Raw genomic sequence first — 16,787 nt, forward strand, 5'->3', positions numbered from 1 at the left:
CCCCTCCATCTTAATCCCCTTGCACCATTCCCCCTTCCTATGATCCCCTTTTGCCATATCAAATAAAAAAAAGGCACAAGGGGATTAAGATGGAGGGGGGGAAAATGGCAAAAGGGGATCAGAGGGAGGTGGGAATAATGACACAAGGGGATTAAGATGGAGGGGGGTTGATTATCCCCCCCCCCCCTCCATCTTAATCCCCTTGTGCTATTATTCCTCCTCCATCTTTATCCCCTTGTGTTATTATTCCTCCTCCATCTTTATCCCCTTGTGCCATTTTGCCCCTACGTCCTAATCTCCTTGTGCTATTATTATCCGATATGGCAAAAAAGGATCAGAGGGAGGGGGGATTATCAACCCCCCTCCATATTAATCCCCTTGTGTGATTTTTCCTCCCTCCCTCTGATCCCCTTGTGCCATTACTATCAGAGAAAGGGGGAATGGTGCAAGCGGATTAAAATGGAAGGGGGAATAATGGCACAAAAGGATTAAGATGAAAGGGGGGGGGGGATAATGGCACAAGGGGATTAAAATGGAAGGGGGGATAATGGCACAAGGGGATCAAGATGGAGGAGGAATAATAACACAGGGGATAAAGATGGGGGGGGGGAATAATAGCACAAGAGTTTAAGATGGATGGGGGGGGGGGTTGATTATCCCCCTCCATCTTAATCCCCTTGTGCTATTATTCCCCCTCCCTCTGATCCTCTTGCGCAATTTTCCCACCTCCATCTTTATTCCCTTGTCCCATTATTCCCCCTCCATCTTAATCCCCTTTTGCCATTATTCCCCCTCCATCTTAATCCCCTTTTGCCATTATTCCCCCTCCATCTTAATCCCCTTTTGCCATATTGGATAATAATGGCACAAGGGGATTAAGATGGAGGGGGGAATAATGGCAAATGGGGATCAGAGGGAGGGGAGAATAGTGGGACAGGGGGATTAAGATGGAGGGGGAATAATGGCACAAGGGGATTAAAATGGAGGCGGAAGAATAGCACAAGAGGGGGTATGCATGGAGGGGGGATGCATTAGTATAAAGGTAAGAACACGCCTTTTGTCCGCAGGTACCCCTCGCGCAAGTTACGCGTGAGGGGGTACCCGCGGACACACTTTCAGGCCTTCGGGGTACGGTCGCCGAAAAGGTTGAGAACCACTGCTCTATAGTAAAGCCGTCCTCTGTGTAACGTCCTGGAGGGCAGAATGTGTGAAAAGGGCCTAATGGGACTTGGTCAGAACAAGCAACATAGTTCCTAGGGCATTGGTTGGAATGTCCTTCTCAGGACTGTATATTTTTCCTGGGGCATTAATCCAAATGTCCTTCACAGGGTGTTAAACAATTGCAAGAGTCCATGTGGCATTTTTACGAATGTCCTTACCTACTCCAATAAAACGTAAACAAAGAAGTAACGGTTGTTAGAATGGTTTGTTGTGAAGGGTCTTTTGTACCTTGGTACTAACACTTAACCCCTTAAGGACGGAGCCCTTTTTTGCAATTCTGACCACTGTCACTTTATACATTAATAACTCTGGGATGCTTTCATTGATTATTCTGATTTATTATTCTGTTTTTTCGTGATATATTTTACTTTAACATAGTGGTAAATTTTTGTCGTTACTTGCATCCTTTCCTGGTGAAAAATCCCCAAATTTCATGAAAATTTTGCATTTTTCTAACTTTGAAACTCTCTGCCTGTAAGGAAAATGGATATTCCAAATAAATTACGGTATATATTGATTCACATATACAATGAGGGGCATTTACTAAGGGGTTTAGTCATTTTTTTCTGACTATTTTTGGCGCAAAATTGTCGCAATTGCGCCTACCCTATAAATTGTGCGACTTTCCCTAGCAAGAGCTAGAAAGTAAAAAAAAAAATTCCCGCTTAATTTACGCAAGTTTTCAGTTTTGACTTGCAGTGGTCAGGAATTTATTAACTGAGACAGTCGCAGTTGCGCAATAAACTGTCGCAACGGCCATAAAAATTGACTAAATTTACTCCAGCTCCAACATGGAGCAGGAAAAGCTACTGCCGCCCGGGCTCCGACATACTTTCTCCCCGCTACCCTCACTGCGCTACCGGGACACTACAGTGATTTATATCCCCCCCTCTCACCTGCCAGCGCCACACAACTCCCATCTGTCTGCTGTTGCAAGACTACAAGTCCCAGCATGGCCTTACAGTGAGGACACGCTGGGAGTTGTAGTCTTGTAGCAGCGGGAGCTGAGCGGCGCGGGCAGGAGACAAGGGGGGGGGGGGCAGCGGGGAGGCCGTATGAGGAGCCCGGGCGGGAGACAAGGGGGGTAGCGGGGAGACCGTATGAGGAGCCCGGGCGGCTGCACTGTAATGTCAGCCCGGGCTCCTGCCCTGAGAGCCATAGGCTTTGGCTGTCAGGGCATGCTGGGTGTTGTAGTTTTGCAACAGCTGGAGGGCCACAGTTTGCAGACCACTGGTGTGTGGTCTGTAAACTGTAGTCCTCCAGCTGTTGCAAAACTAAACAGCTGAAGGGGACCGGCGAAGAAGTTCACTTACCCTTCCGAGGCTCCAGCGACGATCGCTGACGGAGATCGTCGCGCGGCACTGTCGCGCGGCAGTGTCGCGCGGCAGTGTCGTGCAGCGCTGGATCCTACGGAAGCCGGTAAGTTGCGCAAGCTTCCCAACCAGGGTGCCTCCAAATGTTGCAAGACTACAACTCCCAGCATGCCTGGACACCCTTTGGCTGTCCGGGCATGCTGGGAGTTGTAGTTTTGCAACAGCTGGAGGCACCCTTGTTGGGAAACACTGGCCTAAAACAGTGTTTCCCAACCAGGGTGCCTCCAGATGTTGCAAGACTACAACTCCCAGCATGCCTGGACAGCCATTGGCTGTCCAGGCATGCTGGAAGTTGTAGTTTTGCAACAGCTGGAGGGCCACAGTTTGCAGACCACTGGTTTGTGGTCTGTAAACTGTAGTCCTCCAGCTGTTGCAAAACTAAACAGCTGAAGGGGACCGGCGAAGAAGTTCACTTACCCTTCCGAGGCTCCAGCGACGATCGCTGACGGAGATCGTCGCGCGGCACTGTCGCGCGGCAGTGTCGTGCAGCGCTGGATCCTACGGCATGCTGGGACTTGTAGTTTTGCAACATCTGGAGGCACCCTGGTTGGGAAACACTGTTTTAGGCCAGTGTTTCCCAGCCAGGTTGCCTCCAGATGTTGCAAAACTACAACTCCCAGCATGCCTAGACAGACTTTGACTGTCCAGGCATGCTGGGACTTGTAGTTTTGCAACATCTGGAGGCACCTTGGTTGGCAAACACTGTTTTAGGCCAGTGTTTTCCAGCCAGGTTGCCTCCAGATGTTGCAAAACTACAATCCCAGCATGCCTAGACAGCCTTTGACTGTCCAGGCATGCTGGGGCTTGTAGTTTTGCAACATCTGGAGGCACCCTGGTTGGGAAACACTGGCCTAAAACAGTGTTTCCCAACCAGGGTGCCTCCAGATGTTGCAAAACTACAAGTCCCAGGTTGGGAAACACTGTGCCCGGCCTCCGTCCCACCTTACTGTAAGGGCATGCTGGGAGTTGTAGTCCTGCAGCTGGGGGCAGGGGACAAGCTTGTCACTTGCCCACACATCTCCTGCACCACACAACTACAACTCCCAGCATGTCCTTACTGTAAGGGCATGCTGGCAGTTGTAGTCGTGCGGGGCGGGAGATGTGTGAGCAGGTGATAATAAATGTACTAACCCATTTTTTTTGTTTTCTTCTCATTTCAGATCCGTGTATCCTGTGGACTCCTTCGGATTCGGTGGACTACTTCGATGACCAGCGTTTTTCTTTGTTTGATTTTAATAAAATGGTTAACGAGGGCTTGTGAGGGAGTGTTTTTTGTAATAAAAATTTTTTAAAACCTGTTGTGTTTTTTTCTTACTTTACTAGACAGGCTTAGTAGTGGAAGCTGTCTTATAGACAGAGTCCATTACTAACCTGGGCTTAGCGCTAGCCACAAAAACAGCTAGCGCTAACCCCCTATTATTACCCCGGTACCCAACGCCACAGGGGTGCCGGGAAGAGCCGGTACCAACAGGCCTGGAGCGTCAAAAATGGCGCTCCTGGGCCTAAGCGGTAACAGGCTGGCGTTATTTAGGCTGGGGAGGGCCAGTAACCATGGTCCTCGCCCACCCTGGGAACGTCAGGCTGTTACTGTTTGGTTGGTATTTGGCTGAGAATGAAAATAGGGGGGACCCTATGCGTTTTTTTTTCTTTAAATAAATAATTAATTATATTTAAAAAACGCATAGGGTCCCCCTATTTTTATTCTCAACCAAATACCAACCAAACAGTAACAGCCTGACGTTACCAGGGTGGGCGAGGACCATTGTTACTGGCCCTCCCCAACCTAAATAAAGCCAGCCTGTTACCGCCTAGGCCCAGGAGCGCCATTTTTGACGCTCCGGGCCTGTTGGTAACGGCTCTTCCCGGCACCCCTGTGGTGTTGGGTACCGGGGTAATAATTGGGGGTTAGCGCTAGCTGTTTTTGTGGCTAACGCTAAGCCCGGCTTAGTAATGGACTCAGTCTATAAGACAGCTTCCACTACTAAGCCTGTCTAGTAAAGTAAAATAAAAATAAAACACAACAGGTTTAAAAAAAAATTATTACAAAAAACACTCCCCCACAAGCCCTCGTTAACCATTTTATTAACATCAAGCAAAGAAAAACGCTGGTCATCGAAGTAGTCCACCGAATCCGAAGGAGTCCACAGGATACACAGATCTGTAGAAGAAGTAACCAAAAAAAAAAAAAGTGTAAGTACATTTAGGAGAAAAAAACTGTGTTAAAAAAAATGTAATAAACACACACACACACACACACTAAACGCTGTTTACCACTTCTGAGCCATGACTACAATTTACAGTGATCCCTCAACTTACAATGGCCTCAACATACAATAGTTTCAACATACAATGGTCTTTTCTGGACCATCGTAAGTTGAAACCAGACTCAACATACAATGCTACAGACAGTCCAGATCTGTAAAACGTGTCAATGGCTGGAAGAACCAACCAATCAAAATGGGCATTCACTGGTAAAACCCCTGTATTACTGAAGTGTATGCACTGACTGGTGTCTGGTATTACATGTTCTGTACACTTTACCTGTATCAGGGTTAGCTGCTCTTTTGGACACCAGGTGAGGGCGACTCCATTACTTGTTTGGGACATTGCCTGTACTGTACAGGACCCCTGAAGAAGCTCCTGTCCTCTACATAGACCAGTGTTTCCCAAGCAGGGTGGCCCCATCTTTTGCAAAACTACAACTCCCAGCATGCCCGGACAGCCTTTGGCTGTCCAGGCATGCTGGGAGTTATAGTTTTGCAACAGCTGGAGGCTCCCTGCTTGGGAAACACTGACATAGACAGTAATTTACAGCTCCCAGCAGATCTTTATTACTTTTATATGTAAGGATTTGCTTTATCTGTATTAGTTATCTACTTATTTTTCTTTGTCACTTTTTCCTATTTTGGATGACATTTTGGTGCCTTTAGAACCAATTACCACGTTTCCATAGAGTTATGGTCTCAACATACAATGGTTTCAACTTACAATGGTTTTCATGGAACCAATTAATATTGTAACTTGAGGGACCACTGTAGTTATTGAATTATTTAGATGTGGTGAAAAAGCTAAAAAAAAACTCAAAAACAAAAGATCCAGAAGGAAACCAGCAGCCAAACCTATTCAGACAGCAGGAAAAAGGAACAGACTATTTTTTCTACTACATGAAGTAAATTTCCCACTTTTGCCTATGTGTGCCAAATTTATTAATGCCGTGCAGCAATTTAGTAAATTTGTCGCACATAGTCAAAAATGAAGTAGAAAAAAATGGTAAAAACCAGACTACATAGTAAAAGATTAGTAAATGCCCCTAAATATGTCTACTTTATATTAGCATCATAAAGTTGACATGTTTTTATTTTTGGAAGACATCAGAGGGCTTCAACGTTCAGCAGCAATTTTCAAATTTTTCACAAAATTTTCAAAATCTGAATTTTTCAGGGACCAGTTCAGTTTTGAAGTGAATTTGAAGGGTCTTCATATTAGAAATACCCCATAAAGTACCCCATTATAAAAACTTCACCCCTCAAAGTATTCAAAATGACATTAAGAAAGTGTGTTAACCCTTTAGGTGTTTCACAGGAATAGTAGCAATGTGAAGGAGGAAATTCGAAATCTTAATTTTCACTTGCATGTTCTTGTAGACCCAGTTTTTGAAATTTTACATGGGGTAAAAGGAGAAAAAGACCCCCAAAATTTGTAACCCAATTTCTCATATGTGGATATGAAGTGCTCTGTGGGTGCACTACAAGGCTCAGAAGGGAAGGAGCGGCAATGGGATTTTGGAGAGTGAGTTTTTCTGAAATGGCTTTTGGGGGCATGTCACATTTAGGAAGACCCTATGGTGTCAGAAGAGCAAAAAACCAACAACATGGCATTCTATTTTGGAAACGACACCCCTCAAGGAACGTAACAAGGGGTCCGCTGAGCCTTAGCACCCCACAGGTCTTTGATGACTTTTCGTCAAAGTCGGATGTGTAAATGAATTTTTTTTTTCACTAAAATGCTGGTTTTCCCCCAAATTTTACATTTTTTATAAGGGGTCATAGGAGAAAATGCCCCGCAAAATTTGTAACCCCATCTCTTCTGAGTATGGAAATGCCCCATGTGTGGACGTCAAGTGCACTGCGGGCGAACTACAGGGTGGGCCATTTATATGGATACGCCTTAATAAAATGGGAATGGTTGGTGATATTAACTTCCTATTTGTGGCACATTAGTATATGTGAGGGGGGGGAAACTTTTCAATGGTGGCCATTTTGAAGTTGGCCATTTTGAATCCAACTTTTGTTTTTTCAATAGGAAGAGGGTCATGTGACACATCAAACTTATTGGTAATTTCACAAGAAAAACAATGATGTGCTTGGTTTTAACGTAACTTTATTCTTTCATGAGTTATTAACAAGTTTCTGACCACTTATAAAATGTGTTCAATGTGCTGCCCATTGTGTTGGATTGTCAATGCAACCCTCTTCTCCCACTCTGCACACACTGATAGCAACACCGCAGGAGAAATGCTAGCACAGGCTTCCAAGCAACATCATTGTTTTTCTTGTGAAATTCCCAATAAGTTTGATGTGTCACATTACCCTCCTATTGAAAAAACAAAAGTTGGATTGAAAGTGGCCGACTTCAAAATGGCCACCATGGTCACCACCCATCTTGAAAAGTTTCCCCCCTCACATATACTAATGTGCCACAAACAGGAAGTTAATATCATCAACCATTCCCATTTTATTAAAGGGGTTCTCCGGTGCTTAGACATCTTATCCCCTATCCTTTGGATAGGCGATAAGATGCCTGATCGCGGGAGTCCCGCCGCTGGGGACCCCTGTGATCTTGCACGCGGCACCCCGTTTGTAATCAGTCCCCGGAGCGTGTTCGCTCCGGTTCTGATTACCGGCGACCACTGGGCCGACGGCGTGTGACGTCACGCCTCCGCCCCGTGTGACGTCAAGCTCCGCCCCTCAATGCAAGCCTATGGGAGGGGGCGTGATAGAGGACTCATGTTTGTGCATTACATAGATGTACCATTTGCTTAAGGGTAATACTTCTTTTCCCCCTATGGTGGCACCAAAGACAAGTGTTAGATTTCTCCTTCAATTACAGCTTGTCATTGATTAAAGGAGGGGGGGGGGGGAAGAATTATCCAATGAATAAAGACTCTTCTTTGCTCCCTCCTGTCCTGTTAGACTGCAGCATGAAAACAGAGAGGAGGGGGTTACAGAGCATACTGCAATGATTGGGTGTAGAGACCCAGCACAGCAGACTCAGGGGTAAAGTGAATGCATGGTGAGTGAGGGAGGATCAGTGCTTGCCTTGGACACACCCCTTCCTGAGCAGTGGATGTCAGAATGAGTAAGCAGCAGAACAGAGGGATTTGTGAGCCAAATAAAGAAGCTGGACACATAAAAAAAACCTGCATGACCTAGTGAGAAACAAATAAAAGCATTATTTTATTCTATTATGTGACAGGTATTCTTTAACCCCTTAAGGACTCAGCGTTTTTCATTTTTTCCATTTTCATTTTTTCCTCATCACATTCTAAAAATCATAACACTTTCAATTTTGCACCTAAAAATCCATATGATGGCTTATTTTTTGCACCACCAATTCTACTTTGCAGTGACATTAGTCATTTTACAAAAAATGGCGAAACGGAAAAATAAATCATTGTGCGACAAAATTTAATAAAAAATTTCATTTTGTAAATTTTGGGGGCTTCCGTTTCTACGCAGTGCATTTTTTGGTCAAAATTACACCTTATCTTTATTCTGTAGGTCCATACGGTTAAAATGATACCCTACTTATATAGGTTGGATTTTGTCGGACTTCTGAAAAAAATCATAACTACATGCAGGAAAATTTATATGTTAAAAATGCTCATTTTTTAACCCTATAACTTTTTTATTTTTCTGCGTACGGGCCGGTATGAGAACTCATTTTTTGCACCGTGTTCTGAAGTTTTTATTGGTACCATTTTTGTGTCGATCAGACTTTTTTTATCGCTTTTTATTCCTTATTTTATGATATAAAAAGTGACCACAAATAGGCTATTTTGGACTTTGGAATTTTTTTGCGCGTACCCCATTGACCGAGCGGTTTAATTAATGATATAATTTTATAGTTCGGACATTTACACACGTGGCGATACCACATATGTTAATTTTTATTTTTATTTACACAGTTTTATGGGAAAAGGGGGGCGATTTAAACTTTTATTAGGGAAGGGGTTAAATGACCTTTGTTAACTTTTTTTTTTTCACTTTTTTTTTGCATTGCTCCCATAGGGACCTATAACACTGCACGCACTGATCTCCTATGCTGATAGCTTTGCATGGATCAGTGAGATAGGGGCTTGATTGCTCAAGCCTGTAGCTCAGGCTTCGAGCAATCAATCGACGATCGGACTCCGCGGAGACAGGTATGGAGACCTCCGTCTGCGTCCCAGCTGATTGGAACATCGCGATTTTATCGCGATGTCCCGATCAGCCCGACTGAGCTGCCGGGAAGCGTTTACTTTCGTTTTCAGACGCGGCGTTCAACTTTGATCGCCGCGTCTGAAGGGTTAACAGCACGCGGCACAACGATCGGTGCCGCACACTGTTAGCCCTGGGTCCCGGTTATCTTTAGCAGCCGGGACCGACCCGGTGTGATGCGGGGTCACGGCGTGACCCCGTTTTTCACACCGGGATCGGGCTCGGGCGTACGGGCTCGGCTCAGTGGCGGATCCGCCACAAAGGAACTGTCACAAAGCGGTAATAAGGGGCGCTTGCATAAAATACGGTTCCATCCTAAAGAAACAGAGGGAAGAAAAGCTTAATGACGTATTGACACAACTGCGTACTGCAGAACAAGCTAATCAACTTCAACCTTCCGACATTTTAGCTGAACGAGTCCTCGCCCATAGGCGTGAACTCCGCCTCCTCTTGCTACATAAATTTGAAAAATCTCATCGCAAACTTAGTGCTACCTATTACTCGCAGAATAATAAAGCTGGCAGGCTAAAACACTAGATTAAAACACTGACACGCCAAGGCTCGTATACCACACCTGCTCCATCCGAGAACGAATGCGGAAAAATACACCCCTACTGAAATAGCAGACAATTTTAGAGCATTTTATGAGGACTTATATAATCTTCAAACCTCCAATCCCTCTCTCCCAAATCTAACTACACAAACTAGGGACTTCCTATCGAGTTTGCAACTCCTGACCCTGACCCCATTACAACTAACGCAACTTAATGAGGATATCAGCCCGGAGGAAGTCAGCAAAATTATTCACACTCTACCTTCAGAAAAAGCCCCCGGCCCTGATGGTTTTATTAACTCTTATTACGAGAAATTTCACACCATCCTCTCCCCTCATTTAGCAGCCTTTTGCCAAAGGGCCATGTCAACAGGTCTTTTTCCAAGGGAAAATCTTCTGACCACCATTACGGCATTACCGAAACCGGGCAAGACGCCCGACCGCCCCAAAATTTTCGCCCGATTTCTCTTTTAAACCAAGATGTTAAGATATTTGCTAAATTAATGGCAGCAAGGCTCTCACTAGTTTTACCATCTCTTATAGACTCTGACCAATCGGGGTTTGTGGCAGGCCGTTAAGCCTCGGATAACACACGCCGTCTGCTTGAAATTCTGGCCCACTTGGAACAGACTAACATCCCAGCGGTGTTGTTCGCTTTGGACACCGAAAAGACATTTGACTGCCTCCGGTGGTCGTATGCCTTCTCGGTTCTTGGGCACATGGGCTTTGCTGGACCCATACTACTGGCGCTCTACTCACTTTATTCATGCCCTTCGGTGACGGTAATGGCAAATGGTTCCCTTTCCACTCCCTTTTTCATATCGAACGGCTCACGTCAAGGTTGTCCCCTATCTCCATTGATTTATATATTATCAATGGAACCCTTAGCACATGCACTTAGAACACACTCAAATATTAGGGGTTTCACCATAGGAGATAAACGACATGTCATCTCGCTTTACGCCGATGACGTTATATTGACTCACGGAACCAGAAAGCTCCATACAATCTGTCATGGACGTTATTTCCCTTTTTGGCACTATATCATATTATCATTTAAACGAAGCAAAAACACAGGCCTTACCTATAAACTTATCCCCCTCTCTTCTACATTCTTTACAACAACAATACCCTTTCGAGTGGTGTACTGTCTCAATGCAATACCTAGGTATCCGCCTCTCCTATCCCCATAAAACACTCTACGCTACTTACTACTTACCACTTCTCACAAAGATTGGACAAGAAGCAGACAAGCTGGCTCGGACGGAAATTTCCTGGGTAGGAAGGATAGCCACTTTTAAAATGTTTCTACTCCCCCGTTTCCTGTACTTATTCCGCACCTTGCCTATCTCTCTTCCTAATTCTTTCTTCATAGCTGCACAGAAGCTCACCTCATCCTTCATCTGGGCAAAAAAGGTCCCAGCTTATCAGCTACCTTAACGTCAAGAGCAAGATTATCTGGCGGTCTAGGGGTACCAGACATAAGGAGTTATTATGTGGCCACTTTGGTGTCCTTGTTAAGGCATTGGTGGTGCAGCGGAGTAGGGCTGCCCTGGGTGGAGATCGAGGAACTATCAGTCTCCCCATACAAATTGAGTGATCTTCTTCATCTGCCATATTGGAACCTACCGACACCGACCTTTAGGAACCCAATAGTTAAGGCATCATATCAGGCATGGTCCTTATATATCTCACTATCATACAAATATACCCCAGTTAAGAAAGGAGATCTGCCTCTCCCCACTACAATCCCAAATACCCAACTTAGATTTAAACCCTTGGATGTCCAGCGGCCTTACACACGTTGGGCAACTATATGAAGGACCCTTTTACACTTTACAATCCTCGCGACACCTCCCTAAACACGACTTATATAAATATTTACAAATAAGGCATTTCTTACAGCAATTAACTATAACATCACCTGATTTGGATGGCGAAAATCTCAAATTGATCTCCACGCCCACTAAGGACCTAAAATTATTTTATGCTAGCTTCTCACTATCATCTACATTCACTAAATCATATCCCTTATGGTTATGGGAAAGAGACATAGGCTGTTCATTCCCTGCAGAAGAGTGGCAAAAATCATTCAATATATAAAGCTTTTATATGCTCCACACATGTGGAGTCAGCATATAAGACACTGCTAAGATGGTACTATACCCCCGACCGTCTCTCCAGAATGTATGCAGATGTACCACACACTTGCTGGCGGGGTTGCGGGGTACAGGGCACACTTTTCCATATTCTCTGGACGTGTCCAGCATTACAACCCTTTTGGATGTTGTGTAAATCTCTTATATTAGATGTGTTTGGTATTCCTTTTCCCTGGGCACCTCAAGCCGTTTTACTGTTTATGGACATGAGAAACTTTCCAGTACCGCTCCAAGAACTGTTTTGTATAATACGCAGAATAGCTAAAGTACTTATAATTATTAAATGGAAATCGTCCTTGATCCCCTCCAGAGAGGAATTGATTAATAAACTTAACCTCACCTACTCATTTGAAAAGGTTATATCTCTGGGTTCAGGGAAACTTTCTTCTTTCGAAAATAGATGGAAACGTTGGTCTGCCTCGACTTACTGTATAGATACATGAAGTCAATCTATGTCAGGACATTAGACAAAATGCCAAAATATAGGGAAATTGTTTTCTTTTGTTTTCAGTTTTCTTTTATTTCATTGCAAGCATCATCCATTCACATTGCAAACTGCATACTGTGTTTTTCCTGTGATTTTGCTTTGGTTAATGTGTAATCTATACTTTTTCTTGAATTAGCCTTCAGGGACTTTTGAGTTTTTGGGCACATGCCCTACAGTTCTGAATGAAACATCTCTCGCCAATTTGTGTTGTTTACTGTTGGTTGTTCTTTGTGTACTCAGGATACAATGCAAACTGTCATACCGAAGCATGTGATACTGTATGTCACAAGTAGGTTACATAAAGCACATGTATCCATTGTTTTCTGTATTGGAAAAGTTAAGAAAAACTATTTACAAAAAAAAATAAAAAATTGTGAATAGCAGCCACTTTTTTAAATTAAGTTTTATTTCTTTCTTGCTTGCAAAATAGCTTTGCCAATTTTGTTTTACCTCGAGATGACCCTAAGGCAAATAGACTGGATTGACTAATACTGATTTTGGCGAATCTGTAGCCCAGAGGTTATGTGGTTAATGATTAGAGAGAATTAGGCTTTCATGATAGGATGTGTCCATTGTCCTTATATAAAGTCATCAGTCATACTGTAGACACTGCAAAGCAAAGTGGCATTTGGGAGATCCAGTAAGACTGTGAGTACAGAGATATTGTTGGGTTTCAGGTATTTTTCATGTTCTTTATTATCTTCTATATTATAGGACCCAGTGGATCCAATGAGATTCGCTTATTAATACAGTAGGTTCATTGAGTTTCCTGCTTTCCTGCTCTCCCAGTTTGATGCCTTCTGCATTCGACTCGTGGACAAATAAGGGTTTTTTAGTGAATTGGTGACTTTATTGACCGGGCAAGTTCCTTTCTCATTTTAGCATTTTTCATAGCCTTCCAGATTTTGTAAAATGGAACAACAATAATATTGTAGACCCCACTTCCATTCTTTTGTACCCGTGGACGTAGGGGCGTCATCTTTACAATCTATGGTGATGGTTTCCCATGGGATCTTCCCATATATGATCAACAGGGAGAAGGATGGGCTAAGATGACCCTTAGGACAGTAAACCTGTCTAATAATGTTCCCATGCTGGAGGTCAGCTGGAAGCTGCTTCTCAGAGGCTATGTGGTCCCTGAAAGACTGGAATGGATAATTCCTTCAGTTTTTCTACTTTGCTTCAGTAAATGTAATCATAGAGGTACAATGTTCCCTATCTGGTGGGAATGTCCAAACCTTCAAAGATTCTGGATCAGAGTCTATCATCTCCTCTACTCTTTTATGGGTGTCAATCTTTAAAGAAACTAGAACAGGCCCTTCTAAATGCTCCAATTCCAGAGGCGCAAGGGGTGTAAGTTAATCTATTTTTTTTTTTTTTTTTGGTAGCCAAGTTGTCCAATGCCAGGAGCTGGAACACACACACAAATAATCTTAATTGGATTATAGCCAATGATAGTTTGACCAGCCCTCTTAAAGTGGTAATACAGGATACCAAAAATCTTTTCCCTATTCTAAGAATAGGGGATAAGTATTAGATCGCTGTGACCCCCGAGATTTCCCGCATGGTGCTCTGGTTTTCCTCCTGAATTGAGCATGTCGACCACAGCACATAGTGGTGACTAATGCGCCCCTCCATGCATCTCTATGGGAGAGCCAGAGATACCCAAGTGCAGTGCTTCGGTTCTCCCATAATGATGCATAGAGCGGCTTTGAGTGGGAGTCCTTAGGATAGAGGATCAAATTTTTCTATCCCAAAGGACTTCTTTAAGGATACCCAGACACAGTTTGAGAAGACTTGACAACTGTGGATAGCTGATTTGGAAGTCCCTTCTCGATAGTAATTGCCTTTGCCTTACTATATGTAGGTTCTCTGCTTCTTTTTATTTTGCCCTCTTATCTCCCTCCCTATGTTGGTCTTGTCTGTCTTTCTCTTTTGTCTCGGTCCTCCCCGTTGAATGTGTCCATGGTGTTCCCCTGGTATATTGTTTTTCTCTCTGACTTTCTTAGGTGGGTCTGATCTGTTCTTCACATTTGTATTTTGGATACTAGACAATCCGTTTCTCAATAATAAGCCCACACATTTGATACTGTTTGTTGATGACTTTGTGTGACTTCTCTCTTGCAACACAATATGCTATGGTAAATTTCCATTTTACTTTTCAATAACTTACACAGTCAACCACACTGCTAACAAGAAAACACTATATAGGGGACTTCTCAAGAGGGCCATTCAATATTCGGCAGCCTAGTTAAAGTAACAAAGTCTTTTTGGCACCAAAGCAAAATTTTCTCATTGTAAACTCCATAACTAGGTGGTAGCTGGAGCATAATAGTTGAAGGTATATAGATGACGTTGTTTTAATTACTTACAGTCAACAAAACCAGAATGAAATAGAATATAATTTTCTTTGTCTTTCAGAAACATGAGGATCTCTTTGTTTTTGGGAGTAGTTGTATTTTTCACATTGGCCTTTGCTCATCATGAGGAGGGCCACCATGAACACCAGGATGATCACCATGAACACCAGGATGATCAACATGATCACAAACACGGCCATCACCATAATGAGTCCTTAGCCTGTCACAGGCTAGCTCCATACAATTCTAAGTTTTCCTTTGACCTGTATCGGCAGGTAGCTCTGGATCATCCTCACGAGAACATCGTCTTTTCTCCTATTAGTATCTCTACTGCGTTTGCTTTCCTTTCCCTCGGTGCTAAAGCTCAGACCCACTCACAGATCACTGAAGGATTGGGTTTTAACACTTCTGAGATCTCAGAGCAAGAAATTCATGAAGGCTTTAACCATCTATTGCGTCTCCTGAATGATGCAGACAGAGAGCTTCAGCTCAGTGGTGGGAACGCTCTCTTTATTTCCAAGGAACACAAGATTCTCCAGACATTCTTAGATGAAGCAAAGAGGCTCTACCACTCAGAAGCATTTTCTACTGATTTCAAAAATACTGAAGAAGCCAAAAACCAGATCAATAGTTATGTGGGGAAGAACACCCATGGCAAGATCCCTGAACTGCTGGACAGTGTAGACCAGGACACCATATTTGTCCTTATTAACTACATTTATTTTAGAGGTAATTCCTTATATTATGACACATTACACATTGTCCATCCTAAAAGGTAATGCACATGTTGATCCCCTACCCAATCACCAGTGCCCTGGGGGCTTGTTAAAGAAGTATTCCAAAACATCTAAGATGATGGAAAACACTGAATAAATAACTCTTCATGGTTCTCATCCTTTTCCAAGGGTTGCTGCACTAGCACATAGGCCAATGTTTAATTCTACCCCAGTAAGTCCTTTATATAATGTCCCAGCTCAGCCCTTCTATACAATAGTCACATATTGTTCCTTTTTTCATGTCTTTCTAGGGAAATGGGAGAAACCATTTGATGAAAAATGGACAAAAGAAGGTGATTTTCATGTCAATGAGAACACAACAGTGAAGGTTCCTTTCATGCACAGAACAGGAATGTACCATGTTGCCTTCACTGACGAGGCCACCGTGGTCTCCATACCCTATAAAGGAGATGCCGGTGCCATGTTCATCCTGCCAAATGAGGGGAAGTTTTCTCAGGTAGAACAGAACTTTCATAAAGAATCAATTATGAAATGGAAGAACGCACTGAACATACGGTAAGATATGGTTTATCTAAATGGAAAACTCCAGCACTCAAAAAGGTATTTGAAAAAGTAAATAAAAATGTCTGAATTCCATTATATTCCAGCGACTCAACAATGATACAATAAAGGCACTTCTTTATTCCACCCTTTACACTACAATTTTGAGTCCTGGGAGTTTTCCTGACATATAATCTTCTGGTGCCTGATCAATAATCCTCCATGCTAGTACGAGAGTAACTTTTTTTAAAGTAGTATCTATCCATGTAGTATCTATCTATCTATCCATCTCCTATCTATCTCATATCTATCTATCTCATATCTATCTATTATATATATAGCAATTTATCCATCCATTACTGCAGGACACCAATTGATGATTAAAGGGGTATTCCAGGAATCAAAACAGGCCTTTTTTCTTTCAAAAACCTCTCCCTGTCTGTCTCCAGGTTGGTTGTGCTTCTGCAGCTCAGTTTCATTGAAATGAATGGAGCCAAGTTGTAATATCACACCCATTGTGGAGACAAACAAAGTGCGGTCTTTGAAAGAAAAAAGTCCTGTTTTGATTCCTGAAAAACCCCTTTAATCCAAGCACGCAACATGATGTGACGTTTCAGTTCACCCCCAGATCATTTTTGAGGTCCCGGGATGGGACTGAACGATGTGTCACGGGGGATTCTATGTATTGCACGTGATGGATTGTTAATATGTTTTGTGGGAAAGAAGAAACAACTGTTTATACTCTGGAAGGAATCTGCATATTTGGAGAGATTTATCAAAATCAGTGCAGAGGATAAGTTGGCCATAATAACCAATCAGATCACTTCTTTTATTTTGCAGAGGTCTTTTTAAAAATAAGAAGCGATCTGATTGGTTGC

The 16,787-nt window shown here is 43.2% G+C and overlaps 1 protein-coding gene across 1 annotated transcript in view; it reads left to right on the forward strand.

The window, feature by feature from the left end:
- The first annotated feature begins 14,697 nt into the window (after positions 1–14,697).
- Positions 14,698–16,787, forward strand: part of LOC130295746 (uncharacterized) — a 47,501-nt gene continuing 45,411 nt past the window's right edge. The window contains exons 1-2 of the mRNA XM_056546810.1: positions 14,698–15,361; positions 15,660–15,924. Of these exons, the coding sequence (XP_056402785.1) occupies positions 14,698–15,361; positions 15,660–15,924 (929 nt within the window). The remainder of the gene's footprint in view (positions 15,362–15,659; positions 15,925–16,787) is intronic.

Source organism: Hyla sarda, chromosome 11 (genome assembly GCF_029499605.1).
Source record: "Hyla sarda isolate aHylSar1 chromosome 11, aHylSar1.hap1, whole genome shotgun sequence".
Taxonomy (NCBI): Eukaryota; Metazoa; Chordata; class Amphibia; order Anura; family Hylidae; genus Hyla; species Hyla sarda.